The sequence below is a fragment of the Aspergillus glaucus genome (genome assembly GCF_001890805.1).
Source record: "Aspergillus glaucus CBS 516.65 unplaced genomic scaffold ASPGLscaffold_22, whole genome shotgun sequence".
Lineage (NCBI taxonomy): Eukaryota > Fungi > Ascomycota > Eurotiomycetes > Eurotiales > Aspergillaceae > Aspergillus > Aspergillus glaucus.
The window spans coordinates 312,356-329,407 of NW_019170474.1; the positions used below are offsets into that span (position 1 = coordinate 312,356).

General features: G+C 47.2%; 6 protein-coding genes across 6 annotated transcripts; 2 read left to right on the forward strand and 4 right to left on the reverse strand.

The window, feature by feature from the left end:
* Positions 1-3,277: 3,277 nt before the first annotated feature.
* Positions 3,278-3,833, forward strand: ASPGLDRAFT_1501621 (uncharacterized protein). The gene has a single exon (XM_022542116.1). It carries the CDS (start codon positions 3,486-3,488, stop codon positions 3,744-3,746), a length of 261 nt encoding a protein of 86 aa, XP_022397448.1. The 5' UTR covers positions 3,278-3,485; the 3' UTR covers positions 3,747-3,833.
* A 366-nt stretch (positions 3,834-4,199) lies between these two features.
* Positions 4,200-5,143, reverse strand: ASPGLDRAFT_69198 (aminoglycoside phosphotransferase family protein; the record flags this gene model as incomplete). Its single annotated transcript, XM_022549337.1, has 2 exons — positions 4,200-4,565; positions 4,601-5,143. The coding sequence occupies 2 exons, from the start codon at positions 5,141-5,143 to the stop codon at positions 4,200-4,202; spliced, it is 909 nt and encodes a 302-aa protein (XP_022397449.1).
* Positions 5,144-7,656: 2,513 nt separating this feature from the next.
* ASPGLDRAFT_76790 (uncharacterized protein) lies at positions 7,657-9,280 on the reverse strand (the record flags this gene model as incomplete). The annotated part of the gene is made up of 8 exons (XM_022549864.1): positions 7,657-8,033; positions 8,085-8,221; positions 8,284-8,459; positions 8,525-8,593; positions 8,651-8,704; positions 8,767-8,867; positions 8,922-9,011; positions 9,090-9,280. The coding sequence occupies 8 exons, from the start codon at positions 9,278-9,280 to the stop codon at positions 7,985-7,987; spliced, it is 867 nt and encodes a 288-aa protein (XP_022397450.1). The 3' UTR covers positions 7,657-7,984.
* Positions 9,281-10,321: 1,041 nt separating this feature from the next.
* On the reverse strand, positions 10,322-12,649 carry ASPGLDRAFT_60808 (aldehyde dehydrogenase family protein). The gene is made up of 4 exons (XM_022548453.1): positions 12,183-12,649; positions 10,918-12,119; positions 10,796-10,865; positions 10,322-10,718 (listed from the first exon to the last, which is right to left on the reverse strand). Exons 1-4 carry the CDS (start codon positions 12,239-12,241, stop codon positions 10,568-10,570), a joined length of 1,482 nt encoding a protein of 493 aa, XP_022397451.1. The 5' UTR covers positions 12,242-12,649; the 3' UTR covers positions 10,322-10,567.
* A 578-nt stretch (positions 12,650-13,227) lies between these two features.
* Positions 13,228-14,632, reverse strand: ASPGLDRAFT_178433 (zinc-dependent alcohol dehydrogenase; the record flags this gene model as incomplete). The annotated part of the gene is made up of 3 exons (XM_022542925.1): positions 13,228-13,492; positions 13,569-13,923; positions 13,982-14,632. 3 exons carry the CDS (start codon positions 14,630-14,632, stop codon positions 13,446-13,448), a joined length of 1,053 nt encoding a protein of 350 aa, XP_022397452.1. The 3' UTR covers positions 13,228-13,445.
* Positions 14,633-15,870: 1,238 nt separating this feature from the next.
* Positions 15,871-16,513, forward strand: ASPGLDRAFT_28775 (uncharacterized protein; the record flags this gene model as incomplete). Its single annotated transcript, XM_022543788.1, has 2 exons — positions 15,871-15,877; positions 15,975-16,513. 2 exons carry the CDS (start codon positions 15,871-15,873, stop codon positions 16,511-16,513), a joined length of 546 nt encoding a protein of 181 aa, XP_022397453.1.
* Between the last annotated feature and the right edge of the window lie 539 nt (positions 16,514-17,052).

The window sequence follows — 17,052 nt, forward strand, 5'->3', positions numbered from 1 at the left end:
TGGATTACCGGGCCTACCTAACACAGCCAGACCTGGTACCAAAAGCAGTGCACTTCATGCTTGAGACAGGCCTCCTAGGCCAGTTTCAAACTCTACCAACCACATACCGAGTCACAACAATAGACTCGGGGAAACCGGCAGCATAACGCAGCCAAGGTTACACGCTTGCAGAAGTAGGGAAGGAAACGAGATAGTATCCAACAAGCCCATGGATCCTCGTGGCCATGGGAACAGCGGCACGAAAACCAGCAGCACGGGATATACAACACGTGGAATGAGATATCAGGATATGTGTATAAAGGCGACGATGTACATAGCGACTACCATTACGGCGGCTTACCCGGCTGCCCCACAGGACCTGCCGCCACTCGGCCTATAGGGCTGACAGATGCGTGTATGAATAATAATAATAATAATAATAATAATAATATATACATATAAATATTAGGAGTATGTTATAAACAAACTTGTGATCTATAATTTTATAAGTTATAGTACGAATGTTGAGATATATGTATAACGTAGTTGATAAGCGAGCGGCGCACTTTTTTCGGATCTTCACATTCAAAGATCAATTGCACCACCAAATCACCAGTAATCAATTGAATTCAATTACGAGTATAATAATAGACCCCCTTTTTTTTTTATCTTTTTTACAAGTCCTAGAGTTATGCCCAGTCTTTCCACACTTGCTACAGCGCCGCAGAGTTGGCTCAGTCGGTATTTTCCGACTACCCTCCTCGTGTATTTCATGCTCTAGTTGCGCATCAATATCCTTCTGATTGATCAAATCTTGTCCATCTTCTGCAGAAAGTACTCCTTCATGTTGTAGACAGGTTTTTCTTTGCTTGTCGGCGCTTGCTGAGCTCCTGATTTGCCTTCTCTAGTGAATGGACTTGGGCATTCGAAAAGATAATAGTATGAGCTAATGCTTGTGTCCCTCTTGCAGGTTGATCAACAGCAGTGTATATTGGTGTTGGAGAGCTGCTCTGGTGTCTGAAAACATGAGTCTTGATGAATGTAGACTGTGAAACTGCTTCAATTGAGTTGTGTGGTGTTTGAGAAACCCAATGATTGGGAGAAGTTGGAGGCGAGTCAGATGATATTGGTGTCATTAACCTGACATCTAGCTTGATAGAACAGCTTCAGGGTCCAGAGGTACTAAACCAGAGCCTCTGAATCCTGCCTTGACATTTTCCTTGGTCATAGATGTAAAGAATGCCTCGTGAAACACAATGAGGAAATCAAGTTTGGTAACATGATTGATATATGACTTGATGAGTGTTACGGGCTTGGAATAGAAGATAATAACGAACTGAATTCCTATCTAGACTATTGTAGCCATCAACGAGAATATCGAATCTGGGGAGGAAAAAAGGAGAGGAAATCTATCTGGCGAGTACAGTCTCTATAAACCTTTGTGCGATGCGGCTTGAGCCCTTGTTTGTCCATATTGCTTGTATGGCATCTTTTGGCATGTTGGCACTGTTTGCCTGGTCGTTGAGCCGTCACATAACCCCCCTTCTTAAGCGGAGTCTGTCCCCAGACTCTATGCAGGCACATTATCATCAGGGTGATCATCAACCTCATCTATTCCTTCCTCCCAGGTTCTCAACCATTCAGGCAAAAGTTGCGGTGGTCCAGGTTTATCAAGGTATGTCTGATGGTAGTCTCATATGCAGTGTGGAGAACCTTGAAATTTCCTGCTGAATACCATGTTCAATCCTCATCAAATCCTATCCACTTCACCTGATACTGCAGTCGTTGACGGTATATTTGAGAAGCAAGGACTTCTTCCACTTCCCATTCCTGCTGGTCACCCACAACAATCAGCTCTGGGGGTTCTGACACTTGTCCAGGCAAGGGGTCATTGGCGGCATGTCTCAGCTTATCAGGTGAGAATATGAGGTGGATCTTCATCATTTCAGGGAGCTGTAATCAGTATGAATTCCTCACTTGCTCCAATACTGGGAAAGGACCTGCCATCTGGCTGTCAAGTTTCTTGTTCGGTCAGTCCGTACAGTAGTGTTGGAGTGAGAGCCATACTTTATCCCCCACTCCAAAATCAACTGGGCATCTTCAGCAGTCTGCATGCTTCCTCTGTCATTCTTGGGTCTTCTTTATTCACTCAGACATGGCATTCCATATGCTCTCCATCTTCTGGGCAGTATCCTTAGCTCGTTGTCGGCTGACCCGTTCATCTCAGGGAGTTGATGTCTCTACTGAGGTCCAATCAAATGAGGTTCAGGGTTCATATCCATAGTCAATGAGAAAAGGTGATGCATCGGTTGATTCCAAAGGTAGGGTAGCAGCGGCAAAGTCAATCAGTGGCAGTAGTTCAGACCAATTGTCCTGATACCTATTGATGAATGGTCGTAGTCTGTTGACAATGTGTTGATTCACAATCTCTGTCTGTCCATCTGTTTGTGCATGATATGCCGTGGAAAGTTTCAATTGTACCCCAAGAATTCGACAAAGCTCACCCCAGAATGCCGTCACAAACTGGGGTCCACAATCTGATACAATTGTTGTCGGAGGCCCTTGATGGTGGTAGATATGCTCAATGAACATGTGTGCAACATCATCAGAAGTGGCAGTCTTCTTGCAGGGGATACTAATGGGCCTCTTGCTGAATCAGTCAACAAACACCAAAGCTGCATCATAACCATTCTTGTCAGGTGGAAAGGACCTGAAGTCCATTGCTATATGTTGCCATGGTCACTCTGCAATAGGAAGCGGTTGGAGCAGTCCAGGGGTGCAATCTCAGGGGTTCTCAGCTCTTTGACACTTTGAGCAGTTCCGTACATATCTTTCAACATCTTGTCTCCATGTAGGCCAGTAGTATCGTGCTTGGATGAGGCGCTGAGGTTTGGTTTTTCCTGGATGTGCAGTGGACACTTGCATATGCACTTCATCAAGCAATTGTGTGCGCAGTGTGGACTCATCATCAGGGACAAACAGTTGATTTCCTTTCAACAGCAGGCCATCTTGGAGCATCCAATCATCCTTTCCTTCTCAGGCCTTCCCACAATGCTCTTCAGCGGTATGAGAGTCCTGATTTGCCTTGAGCACTTGATCAACTATCTGTAGGGTGGGTTCTAAGGCGCTAACAGTTGATCTCTTTCCCTTGGCCTCCAATGGCTGTTCAATTGAATCTGGTTTCAAAAGGATCTGCTGATTATATTCATCCTTCTTCTGCCCATTGGTTGTTGGTTGACTAAGGGCATCAGCTAGGGTGTTTTCACATCCAGGTCGGTATCGAATGAGGAAATAGAACTGGGAGAGGAACTCAGCCCATCGAGCTTGCCGTGCATTTAGCTTCTTTGTTGTCATGAAGTATTCTAGTGCTCGATGATCTGTGTAGATGTTGAAGCGCTCTTGGAGCTGCAGTCCTTCTTTATATTCGATCGGATCCTCCTGAACCAAATGATTTCCATTGGGGCTACTTTTTCCACGAGAACCCACAGGGAGGATTGAAGTATCATATGAGGAACTTAGGCGGTGGATGGATACCGGACCATGGCAAAACTGGGGGTGTATTCAAGTCGAACTTCCTTTGCGTTCTAATTCAGATCGCGAGTGTCCCACAGGCGAAGCACAGTCACCTTGATCAAATCATGAGATCCCGTGATGGAGACGTGAATTCAATCCCTGGTGTGACATGCCGTGTGTGGTTGATGGCTATCCTCCAACAGTTAATCCAGCATCAGATAGTCCGCTGCAGCAGTGTCGATGCGTTGATATAGGAATGTATGGCCATTGGAAACCAGTATAGCGCCGCCGCCGCAAAAAATAACCAGCCACGACCGGTTGTTAGATCGCGGCTGTGCCTCTGAGGATGGGTCTTGGTGAAAGATCACTGTGGGGTGGCAAAATGTCAATTAAATGCTGAAATTTGAATTTCATTTTGGACTATATTGTTATGTTTATAACTGTCTTAGTTTCATTGCTCTCTCATGCTCTGTTCCTGAATGTCAATACTGGATGTGCGACGACCTCGTCCTTTTGTAATAATTACTCTTCCATTACGCCTTGATAAATGCCACCACACCTACGGATTTCATATTATAAGCAATCCCCATTCATCTTTTTGAGTAGTAATTATTCTTTCTTCAAACAAAAACTGCCAAGCATAACTGCCGAGGACTTCCAAGTTAGATATGCGAGCAGCTCGTATTTATTGTCGTACAACAGTTCCATCATATGGCTATATAGGAGTCGACAGTTAATAGGTTCAAAGCTACATCAGAATCCAGTTCATCATAATACTGATCTCCGCCGATCCAAGAAGCTACTTGGAACCACCAGCTCCCTTTTCCGAACCGCATTGCTGTCGTAAATTCCCAGTATTCTGGATACCAGCCTGCCGATTCCCAGTCCAGAAACCCAGATAAATGTCCATCATCGCCAACAAGGATGTTGTGAGCTTTGAAATCTCCATGAGTAAACACAATCCGATAGTCGCGTTGAAGCTTGTTTGCACGCGTGAGTGTGTTCTCGTATTCTGCGGTTGATTTAAATGCATGGGCAGAAGCTGGGGAGACAAGATATTCGTAAAATTCTTCCTGGTTCATGAAAGGCCCATGACATGGCCAGGGACTCTTGGACTTCGGAGGGACGTTCCAATAGGCGAAGCTATTATTTTCTGGCCGGGAAAACGCCAGGAACGCATAGCGCGTACGCACATCTTCAGTTCCTCTAGCCATGGCTCCTCGTTATCGACTTGTAAGAGATCGTCTGAATTTTCAAGGGACACCCCCGGCAATCTCGTCATCAAGATCGAAATCTTCCTATTAAATGGGGCCTCTGGGTGTTCACCACAACTTAGGACCTTTGGAACGGGAATTCCAGCAGCTTCTGCCATTTGCATTGAGACAGCTTCCTCTATGCTTGTCCGATCTGTCCATTTCATAACGAGCCCAAAGGGTAATTGTACGATGTTAGCATCAAAAGTGATGCCAAACCAAGAAGAATACCATCGGGAAAAGGTATATAATGACTTGTGAACGATACCCCATGCTATTCTGATAGCTTTACCCGGCACGCGGGGCACTGGAGGTATAGTTTGTAAAATTGTGGAAGGAGTTGACCGTGGCCAAGTGAAATCTGGCCATAGGATGGACGGGATTAAAGATTTGCCCATCTTTTTGTTTGGCATGAAACGATGGATGGTGGACCAAAAGAAATGCAGATTGGATGTTATAGCACGAGAATACGCTCTCACACCTTGTTGTGTTGGCGTGGCGCGACTCGTCAGTGTTAGTGATGAGGATGTATCGGACAAATAGTCGGCACGATTACCGAGGCCAGGGGATCTTTACATAGGTCAGTGTTTACACGTATTTAGATAGTCAAGCACTCAAGCACTTGTTCTACATGTGGTTACAGGTAATAGGAGTAAGAAGAGCCCTTTATTCGCATATTACATAGACTAACGATTTATGCCAGCGCTTCTTGATACTTTGCACCTCTAGCATGGGTATTCAATGGGCCCACTTGCTGGGAGTTTGTGCTCGATAGATGCCACATCCATGAACTGGGGTCACTCCTACTGCTTGCGATCCGAAAAATACACGAGAGCTTCTCAGGTGCTCTCAGCGTGTGAATTACATGAAACATACCGCGATTGAGCTTCAGGCTCCGAACACCTACTCACAGTGATTTGATCATGCCTGTAGGACCCTACCTACGGGGTCCCACCTGAAATAGAATTCATTATTGGCCAGGGGATCTGACGAGCTCTCATGTTCCTCGTTCTAGAGCAGCCCTATAGATAACATCATTCTCTACAGGCGCGTCAAACCCCAAGGTAGGAGGCCCCTTTCCCCTCTTATCCACCTTCACTGCTAATGATAACTAGAAGAGGTCGGCTCCGGGCTGGTTTGTCCCTGACGATGGAGCTCCTCCCCTGGAGGATCTGACCCCCAGTCAGATCCACAGGCGAACGGAGCTCCTCAGCCTTTTGGAGAGCCAGAAGAAGGAGTCTTGGTAATTGCGTCAAGACAGAACTTCTGCTCTCCTGAGGGTGGAAAAGAAATCCTGAGAGGAATCTACTATTGAGGGCATCAAAGAGAGAAAGATCTTCCTTGAGAGAGGCATATAGGACACAAAAGCAAAGCTGCATCAAGTGAGACACTCATAGTGTTGGGTCTGTCTCTGTCACCACTGAGAAGATGCTCACTCTTGTCCTCTTTCTCTCCCTCCCTCTTTCTCTCCTTTTCTTTTCTTGTACTTCTATCCTCTTTTTTAATGACTTTCCTCTGCATTTATCACTTTTTTTTTTTTTCACAATGTCTCTGGCCCCCACTTTTAATATTGACTTGGGTACTACATACTCCTGTGTCAGTGTGTTCTGTGATGATGACACCTGCGCTACGCGGTTGCGTTTTCTCTGGGTTCGACTGATATGACAAAAGAACTGACGACAACCGCTCACGATCGAATCACAGGTTATCTCAGCCAAAGGATACCGAGACTCTGTGGCTTTGCTGATCAAAATTGCTGACAAGAACCGATCCTCCATTTGGTGATATCTTGCAAGAATCTTAATAAATATTCGTATGTGTGCTTTTTGATAAGAGATCTTGAGAAATGCCTTGGAAAGCCAGTTTGTTCATTCTTCGTTGACGGCATGGATACGTATTATGCGTATGATTTCAACAATATATTCTAATCATGGAATAGAATCACGGTCTAACCTTCCTCCAATCATGAATGCGAGGCCTTGCCGGCGGAAGACACCATTTGTGAGGCACAAAAGGTAATCAACCTCACTGCTCATTCGTTTTATACGATCATGTCTAACAAATATTGGCACCAAAAGGGTCTCGATGCCTCCCAGCTAAAAGAACACCTTAACTCCTCTTAGCAACCCAGAAAAAATACAAAGAAGAGCAGGAGAGACCCGAGGAGCATCGAAAGGTGCTGGAGGGGCTAGCAGAGATGTATCAGAAGAGATTGGCGGAGGCAGAGCTCTAGGAGGAAGCAATCACGGAGAAACAAACTTTTCCAATCACTGGGAGTGCGGATAACAAAAGTGGGATGCTTTTTTTTTTTTTATATCATACCTAGCATGTGTATAGGACCTTGAATCACAGTAGTCTCCGTCCGCGAAACATCATTATTCTTACGGACGATTCAGTACTTTTTACTGACGTTAGTGACACCGCGATGAGACTGGATATTAATTCCCGATGTAGGAATAGCCCAGGGAAGCGCATGCCCAGGGTCTTCCTGAGGAAAACGCGGATATCTTCTAAGAGGAAAGGTGTATCGTGGTTTCGTCCACCACTGTGCGACAGGTCTGCGTGAATCATCCCGTGTCTCTGGACATAGTCCTATAAGCTGCCATGGAGTTCGAGGTGCGATCCAAGACACTGAAGACTGAACCTGCAAACCCCGAACCGCTCTGGAGACTGCACTACGAGGATGTACTGTCCAGTAGACAGCCAGATGAATAGATCTGACCTAAGGAGGTGGAAATAGGAAGGCTGGTTATTGACGGGTGAGTTGACTGGAAATTGGCCTGCACTACCAAGTTCAGAACTATTTTACTTCTTATTCTAGAGTATAGTGTATAAGTTGGAATTTATGTCCGAAAATTTCCGTGGGAAACCAGGTAAGCTGGATTGTAAAATGAATAGTGTTCTGTGATGACGGCAGGTCTTATGAATTAGTTAGTTAGGGCTATATCTTAGTCATCACAAGATAATGTTAAAGCTTGAAGTGACGAAGAAAATAATCAAGGGCATCCAGCTGGGCGCACCAATGCGGGCGCACCAATGCGGGATCGGTAGAAGCTAGCTGCGATGTGGTTGTATGAGCTGCGATAATAGAACTCTTCTGAAGTCGATGATTGGGGATACCTGGAGCGCTAAAATCGCCCAAGTTGAATGCAGACTCACTCATCTGACCTAGTTTGGCACCGAAGGGAAATACCAAACCTGTGTGGTGGCCAGATGAATGTCTGGTTCCAGAATGGTCGTTAACCATCGTTAGCTGTGGTGGCCATTTCAAGGTCGCGCTGCTCGGCCCTTTGCATGAGTTAGAATTCTGCATCCACCGGCTTTAGAAGGGTCACTTACTTCTTCAGGGCGGGAACCCAAAGCTTCCCCAAGTCCCCGACTGGCAAATTGAACGGGAATGCCATGGCATCAAAAAGTTGGACAATGAGTAGGTAGAAGCCAAATATACTAGCAGCAAAAAGACAAGCCCCGGCACCCTAGGAATATCAAGTTAGATCTTGTAAGCGCTTTTTCTGGCCTCACAATGGAAAGGACTCACTATCACGCATCGATTACCAGCCGCAGCATCTCCGAGGCCCAGCCGCCAGTAAGCGGACGACAATAATATAAAAACCAAGAGAAGGGACAGAAATATCAGTGTATACACAACATTGGTGCGTGTCGCGCAGATCATGAAAATGAGCATTAGGACTGCCATGGATATAAAGAGGAAAGCTGGTATTCACGGTTAGAATTATCGACCAGGGATAATGAGGGACAATGTGAAAATATGCACTTGCCATAGGTATTCATGAAGCCAGTACTCAAAAGTCCGGCACCTGTATCGGTAGTAGACGGGGAATAAGGAGCTTCTGGTATGTGAGAATAACTCCTTTATAGTCAGAAGGGAGACGGGGTGAACAGACCAGCTGCGTTGAAGGCGGGAATCATTGTAGCCGCAAAGGCGAACCAGAATCCACCTGTTTCGAGTCAGTAGGAACAACCAAGGCATGGAAGTTTTGATCAATGCTGGCGAACTTACCGATGGTACCGAATACAACACAGGGAAACGTATTGCCAAGCACGAACTCAAGAATACTAGTTATGAGCAACAGAAGGCCACCAAGGAAGATGATAGGGCCGCTGTTCCATTGGTTAGATCAGGGACGAGATCGTGGATTTTGAATTATCCCTTACGTGAATGCAATCCCATTTCCACTGGCTCCTCTCCAGGCCATCAAGCAACACGAGAGGGGAGTCGTAGTGATAACGAAGCCTCCTAGGGCTCTGGGATTGGGTCGTACGATTAGCCAGCGCTCTCTTTGAGGCCCAATGGCCGAAATGGATGCCACTGCAGGAACTTACAAGGGCGTCGGATTTCCCACTTGTTTGGCCAGTGCTGGCTGGTGGCGCGTCATTGGGGTCAGGTACAGCCTCTCAAATTGCTCGGCCGTTAGTGTCACCGATGTAGGGACTGTAGACAGTCTATGTATTGAGCTGTCCTTGTTGTGCGAAGGAGTGTTTGGTTCGCCATTATAATTGATATCACTGACCATTTTGTCGTCCTCGACTTGGGCTTGAAATAGAAGAATGAAGGTATAGCAGACCGCGGGGAGAGAACTGATATGCTTGGAGAGCTTTGTATTACCATTGGGTCGACTGCTTGTCTTATGTTGCTAGCATCGACTCATCACTCCACGTCATCAAACACCCGTATGCATTTTGATAGGATGCGGCGTAAAGGAAGGAGACATCTACTCTGGCGCCAGTAGCGCTGAGATCCACAAGCATCTGGTTCCGGTCGAACGGAGTTAGATGGATGACATAGTCTCAAGCCTAACATTGGTGATTGTTGTGTCGGCTAGAACCCTCATCTGACGTGGCGTGGCCACGCTAAGGGGCAATTTCCATGCAATACAAGGACCCCTTTCGTGAACGGGATAATGACGACTTCAGCATCACAAGATTGAGTTTGAAGGGAAATTTCGATCACGGAAAGCTTAACCTAGCAGCTTCATCCCCGAACCAAACAGTGGGTTCAAACAGGGTGTACGGAATGACTGACGATCATGGCTGGGGCCCCATATGCGGGGTAGCTAAACTAAATTACCATTTGGATGATCAATACGAGAATGAAGGCGGAGACTATACGAGAGGAGGGGGGAGCTAAAACCAATATGAAAGTATCCACCGGTCCTTCTCGCCCCCTGGCGAGGGGAAAATAGCCTTTCTGCAATGGTTAACGGTCCGATGGTTCCCGCGTCCGGTAACTCTCGCATATTTCCGTGGTCAAAGAATCAAAGTTTGTACGAATGAATGCTGTCTGTCCCCGATTGGCTTCCCCAGTATTTTGTTGAACACGGCGAGAAAGAGTGCTCCCATACAATGAATGATACACATCTAGATTCCTTTATAGACCAAGTAAAATCAATTCTCTCATAAATATATGAGAAAAGCTCTACGGTAACCCACTGCCAACACTTAATCACCATGGCTTGCGGGATACTCGCATGGAGCCCGGCCGAAGATAGTCCAACCAGGGTAGTGTGCAACTCCACCAGAGCATAGGGTTAGACGAAAATAATATTTCGATCAATGACAGACGATATTTTATAATTCACTGATAGCTCAAGCGACTATAACCCATAAAATCTAATCTGAGGAACCGCATGCTATAAGCGCTATGGGTGCATTGCATCCCTGTTGAAGGGTTGAGCAGAGTAAATCCAAACTTCCCAGATGCCAATTCTTCCACAAAACACGACAGAAAATAAAAATAAAAATAAAAGTGAGAAAGAGGGACTCAGCAAAGCAAGAACCATTGACACAGTTGCCTATTCAGCTTAATTGTCGCTAATACGGACGCGAACCGTCTTCACCTGCGTGTAGTTGTCCAGCGCGTACGAGCCCAGCTCCCGACCCATCCCGGACTCCTTGAAGCCGCCAAATGGCATCTGGTAGTGAAGCGTATTGTAATTGTTGACCCAAACCGTTCTTTCCGATGTTGGTGTTAGCTGAAGGACCGCGCAAGAAACAAGAGGGGAAGGGAGGAAAGCGAAGGGGAAACATACCCAGCTTTCACGGCATTCGACACACGAAGTGCTGTGTCGATATTCTTGGAGTGAACAGCTGCAGCCAATCCTATGTCGCTAATTAGCCACTGTCTGTCAGAAAGAGCGGGAATTCGGAATACCGTAATTGGTGTCATTGGCCAGTTGGATTGCTTCGGCCTCCGTGCTAAACTTCTGGACGGTACACACAGGGCCGAAGATCTCTTCTTTCACAATACTCATGTTTTCGTTAACTTCGGAGAAGATAGTCGGTTCGATGTAATATCCTGTTGAGCCCAAGCGACAGCCGCCGGCAACCACCTTGGCCCCGGCTTTTTTGCCCTCGTCAATGTACCCCATAATACGGTCGAATTGCAACTGCGAGATCTGGGGACCTTGAAACGTCTCGGTGCTCATGGGATCGCCGACCTTGTTCTGCCGCGCACGTTGGCCGAACTTCTCTAGGAATTGGTCATAGACTGACTCGTGCACCAGGATGCGGGATCCAGCACAGCAGCATTGGCCATGGTTAAAATAGATTCCGAAATTCACCCATGCAATCGCATCTTCCAAATCGGCATCCGGAAATACGATATTCGGGGACTTGCCCCCAAGTTCCAAAGTAACCTTTTTGAGGTTGCTTTTGGCTGCGGTCTGGAGAATCTGTCGACCCACCATCGTAGACCCGGTAAACGCAACCTTGTCGATGTCCATGTGAGCGGCGATGGCGGCCCCGGCGGTCTTGCCAAACCCTGAAATGATGTTAATCACTCCGGGTGGAAAGCCAGCCTCCTTGACTAGTTTGGCAGCGTATAGGGCGGATAGCGGAGTCTGCTCCGCACTCTTCAACACCACGGTGTTCCCGGTTGCAATCGCAGGGCCAATCTTCCAAGCCCACATCAACAGTGGGAAGTTCCAGGGGATAACCTGGCCACACACTCCCACCGGCTCATGTCTGGTGTAGGTGAGACTACCCGAGTCCGTGTCGATAGTTTGCCCATAGATCTTGTCCGCCCAACCGCCATAATATCGGATGCAACCTGCAGACGCGGCGACATCGCCTCGGGCCATGCTCACACCTTTCCCATTATCTATCGCTTCAATAACAGCCAGAGTCTCTGTCTCACGTTCCAATAGCTCTGCGAGCCGGATGAGAAGCTGACCACGCTTGGAAGGCGTGATTTGCTTCCATTCGCCATTCAGAGCCCTCCGTGCAGCCTGGACGGCAATGTCCACGTCTCGTTCGTTGCCTTCATGGACTGCAACAATGGGCTTTTCATCATGAGGGTTGATGGTCTGGAACGTTTTACCCTCAACGCCCGGTATGAACTCATTGTTGATAAAGCTGCTTGCTGATTAGCGGACGAGAGCTTATAGAGAAACATCACTTGCGTTTTTGGATACGTACAGTCCAGTTGGTTGCTCGCAAGTAAGGGTAGTAGTCTTGATGGTTTGGTGCAAAGCCATGGTGTTAAGACGCTGGAGGTAAAGGCAGGTAGTGATCGTGTCAAAATGAAGTGAGGTTCTGTACGTGAAACGATACAGGCAGTCTGAAGCATATACCGATCAATTTGGTCCAGAAGTCTCAAAGATGAATGGCATTGTGTCCAATTTATATCTCAACAGGTAGATCTATTTTCCTCGGGACCGAAGGCCGGCGACACCGTTTTCGAGACCTAGCGGCCTCCAGCATGGGGGACCCGATGGACGACATATTGATGAATCCGAAGCTTCTCGTTATTCCCCCACTTCTGTGACAGCAGAAATGGCGTTCTCGTCGGCATCTACGAAAATGAGCATCAAAACTTTCGCCAAAAGCAAATGGTACCCGGATTCCTCCGCATTCCAAACGAATACTATTCTCGCAGAACGAGCTCGGACGAAGGGGAAGATCACACGTCAGATTAAGGCAGTGAGGCTAAAGACCAAGTCCTTTTTTTTTTTTTTTTTTTTTTTTTGTAAGCCGTACTTTTGGCAGACGAGGTTGCTTGGCCCTGTTTCATTAGACTTTGCTTTTTGAACGTTCAATGCCCCTCCGCATCGGGGGGAGGGGGGCGGGGCAAACAATTGGCCGATCCTTTGCGGGGGCTGTCAAATCCCGGGGAAACTTTGTCCTACTCAGCCAATAAGCCAGTCGACTTTCGGGATCTGTATGACGGCTCGAGGTCGGCCCTACTCCGTATATTAGAGACTATCTCGATAAGCTTTTTCTTTTCTTTTCTTTTCTTTTCTTTTCTTTTTTTTTTTTCGTGATCGATATAGGCAGAATTCCACAGAACGAAAATGAGGAACGAGCTTTATATAGCAGCTAGACTCACTTGGCGCGTTTCTTATATCTACCTGTAGTGTTCTCTACAAACAGGGTTTAATATTGGGTCTCATTGCTTGTCGACAACGCCTAGCGGTCTTAGACAAGAGCACGCACTACTAGCTAGTCATATAAGAATAATGCTGTGGAACTCTTCATTTCAAATTGATCAAAATGCGACTATTGCAATCTTCGCTCTCGGCTCTAACTCCACTCTGGTTCATAGTACCCCCTCCCAACAGAGTTACGGTTTCACTCCCCACATTCCAAAGTAAACACGCTCATGACTCTCAAAACAACAATTTCTTTGAACCTTTGTGCTTCATACAACCGGTACCGGTATCGTCATGTAGAGTAAGCCCGTTATTCCGGGATTTCGAGCACGTATCGACCGGCAATCTTGCCTTGCTCTGATTTGTTTGTCAGACAAAAAAAAATATATATATATATATATAGCGACATTTTGAAAAAGAGCGGTTAACTTACCCATAAGCTCAAAGATGTGGGGAAGATCTTTCAGCGGGGCCTTCTTGAAAGGCGCTTTGATTAAGCCCCGGTCGAAGAACTCAATCGCTTCCACACCATCCTGTCGATTTCCGACGTAGCTTCCCTTGATACTGATCATGCGGATCACCGTACTCAGGACGGGCGCCTTAAGGAAGGCGCCAGCAGGTAGGCCAATGGCTACCACCGATCCTCGCGACCGGACGTATTCAGTGGCCTGTTGGAAGGGCTTCTCCGAGACTGCCAGAAGAATGACCGCGTGAGCCCCGCGGCCTCCTGGAGTTGCAGCTCGGACATCGGCGACAAGGTCCTTGGATTTGGTGAAGTCAACGAATGCCTGGCAACCCCCGCGCTGGTTAGCAATGTGACGACATACTGCTAGACGTTTAACCTACTGAGGCACCCAGTTGCTCGCACATAGCCTGCTTCTCGTCCCCGCCATCAATGGCGACCACGCGAATGCCCATCGCCTTGGCATATTGCACCGCCAGGGAGCCCAATCCACCTCCGGCTCCGACAATGGCCACCGTCTGGCCCGAGCGCACGCCCGACTCTTTCAGCCCCTTGTAGACCGTGATTCCTGCACACAGAACCGGCGCGACAGCGTCCAGTGGAGTGTTCGGGGAGAGTTTCGAGGCATGCGCAGCCTTACCGATCGCGTACTGCTGAAAAGTCCCGTCAACCGTGTACCCGGACAGCGAGCATTGTTCGCACTGGGACTCGTCTGTTTGCATGCAAAATTCGCAGGAGAGGCATGACCCGTTCAGCCACTTGATGCCGGCACCATCTCCGATGTTGAAATCGTGGACTAATTCGCCCTTGGCCACGACATGACCCGCCCCTTCGTGTCCACCCACCAGGGGCATCTTAACGGGGAGGGGCCAATCGCCCTTCATAGCATGCAGGTCGGTGTGGCAGACTCCCGAGTAGCGGATTTTGACCAGAATTTCATCAGGTCCGGGCTTGGGGACTGGAATTTGCTTGTAAACCAGAGGACCGCCAGCCTTTTCGGCAACCTGGGCCCATTGCATTTCTGGGATCGACATCTTGATTGAAGTCAAGATAGGTGCTGATATAAAGAAGTGATGTTGAAAAGATTTGAGATGATGATGATTGTTAACAAGATAACGCACAATGGAACTTGTAGGATGGGTGAGGTGTTCCATTCAAACCGGGGCCTTTCTTTATAGGATTCAGTCACAGCATGCACTTCATTACTTCGCCGGGATGCGGCGCGTGACGAGAATGTATTATCGTGATTCGCGGGCGTCATTGCTTTCTAGGTCAAAATGGCGGGCATAAGGATGTTGTCGGTGGAACGGAGAACAAAGAGTGGTGATAAAAACAAAAAGCAAAAAGAAGCTTTGTATAAGCGCAATGATGGCTAATGGAGTGGTGGAGGGCAAGCCGATCGTCTGGCCCGAAGTTCCCCCCCCCAGGGCTTCCCCACAACTCCGCAATCCAGAGTCCGGAGATGGATGTGAGCCGTCATTTCTCTTTTTGGTGTGGAGAGAGGTCTGGCCATAGAACCTCCGGACTCAACGGTAGCTTTCTCGCCCTCTCCTTCCAAACAAACTTGTAGTGTGGAACCGAATAAGTACTTGCACTCGTATGCAACTATGCTTATCCGGAGACGCTAACTTCACCCTGTCTGATAAGATGTTTCAAAGTACGCAGCCCAGACAGACAAATGAAAACTCCTAGTGTTCCTTTCTACCGAATACACCACATCATGTGGACAGAAGAGCGCGCCCAATCGTCGTATCCGTCATGCTCCGCTATACCATTATGCAGGTTCCGTTAGCACACAATGAATCCTTCCGCTAACCACATTTTAGTTGAGACTCGAAGCTGAGTTACCTCATTATATAGAATTAACCGTTCACATATAGCTATTTAGAACCTATAAAAGGCCCAAATTATCAATGCAATCTATCCTTATTGCCCTCTGTTTCTCTGCAAGATACCATTATTGCATCTTCCGCCCATGTTTTTCATCTTTGCATTCACAAGCTCAAAATCTTTCCATATTCGCAATACCACCGTGAGAAATGGAATTAGAGGTGAGAGGGCCAGTCAATATGATCGCGTTGGATCAATTCTGACGAGCACTTGGCATTTTGGCTTTCCAAAGACCAACAACCCTGCCTACTCGCGGGATTCCGACGGCATTTCGAACTCAGGAAACAGCCAAGCAGCAGGAGGCATGATACCCACAGTCCAGATAAGTCGTCGCGGAAGGAAAGCCAGAAAAAGCTGTGTTTCTTGCCAGCGATCTCACAGAATGTGTGGTAAGTGCTCATTATAGACGGCTCCTGTACTTCTGGATGTTACCGTTCTCAAACCTACCACGGCTAAAGTGGAGAGTGCTAATATATGTTCGAGCAGGTGATGAGCGACCATGCGGCATGTGTATTAGACGAGGAATGGGCCATGCGTGCTATGACGGGATTCGCAAAAAGCCCAAGTATCTTGAAGAAGTGCCTGGCACTACGGTGATGGATATCAGTCCATCCATCCACGACAACAATGTCCCACAAACAATACAACACAAAGAACAGCCTCAGCAACCGCGGTGGTTTGTGACCCCAGGCGAATACTCGATACTTGAGTCTACTATCCCCGGGAACACTACCAGCGAGCAAAGCCCCTACGGGCTACAAGAAATGTGCATACAGTCCTCTCGTGATTCTGTCGGCGGAAACAAGGACAATGGGCCGAATAAACCAAATTACCAGCAAACACTCATCCCAGATACCTGTTTTCTGGATGATTTGACCCGTTGCGATCTTTTGAATCAGCAGAATGCAAAGTTGGAATTCGCTCCGCAAATGGCGGAGTGTGATATGCATGTTGAATCCACATCCAACACAGGCAGCCAGCTTTCATTTGCCATCAAGAGTGGCTGGTCTAGCACTTTCTTTTAAGACCGGTGGATCTATTTCTCCCGAGCTGGATTGATTCGATAATGCGAGTTATAAATATGCTGTCTTATAGTCTGAATGTAACAATATTGTGCAAGTTCCCGCCTGCGACTATTATTTTTAAAAAGAGAGTAAAGAGATCCCGTGAAAGTCCGGAGGTTTCTTGCCAATTGAGTATGCATACTCAGTTGTTGGTTAAGTGCGGACGAGTCAGAAACTAAAGAGGTAACCAATGCTGAATGTCTTGAATTAACTGCAAAGAACTAGGCTAAGTACGTGAATGAGTGTCCTTATATATCCTATCCCCTTATATTCTATCACATCATGTCCCCTGCATATCAAGATCATGTCCTAGATATGATCTTGTCATGTCAATTGTAGGTCCGTAACCTATTGTCCAATGGTCAAGTGATATTCTTGTGGAACTGGGGAAATCCATAATTCGCGACTAGACGAGGTCTTATATAGAGAGATCTATTATAGATGGCGGAAATGTCTGACTTTTATATGAGCTGGCGTCATTGGCGACATCACCATATTTG

Coding starts and splice junctions, on each gene's coding strand:
- ASPGLDRAFT_1501621 (XM_022542116.1), top strand. CDS start 3,486: ATGAGGAACTTAGGCGGTGGATGGATACCGGACCATGGCAAAACTGGG.
- ASPGLDRAFT_60808 (XM_022548453.1), bottom strand. CDS start 12,241: ATGGCTTTGCACCAAACCATCAAGACTACTACCCTTACTTGCGAGCAA. Junction 10,866..10,917: donor GGCCAATGACACCAATTACG/GTATTCCGAATT, acceptor TTAGCGACATAG/GATTGGCTGCAGCTGTTCAC. Junction 10,719..10,795: donor TCGAATGCCGTGAAAGCTGG/GTATGTTTCCCC, acceptor AACATCGGAAAG/AACGGTTTGGGTCAACAATT.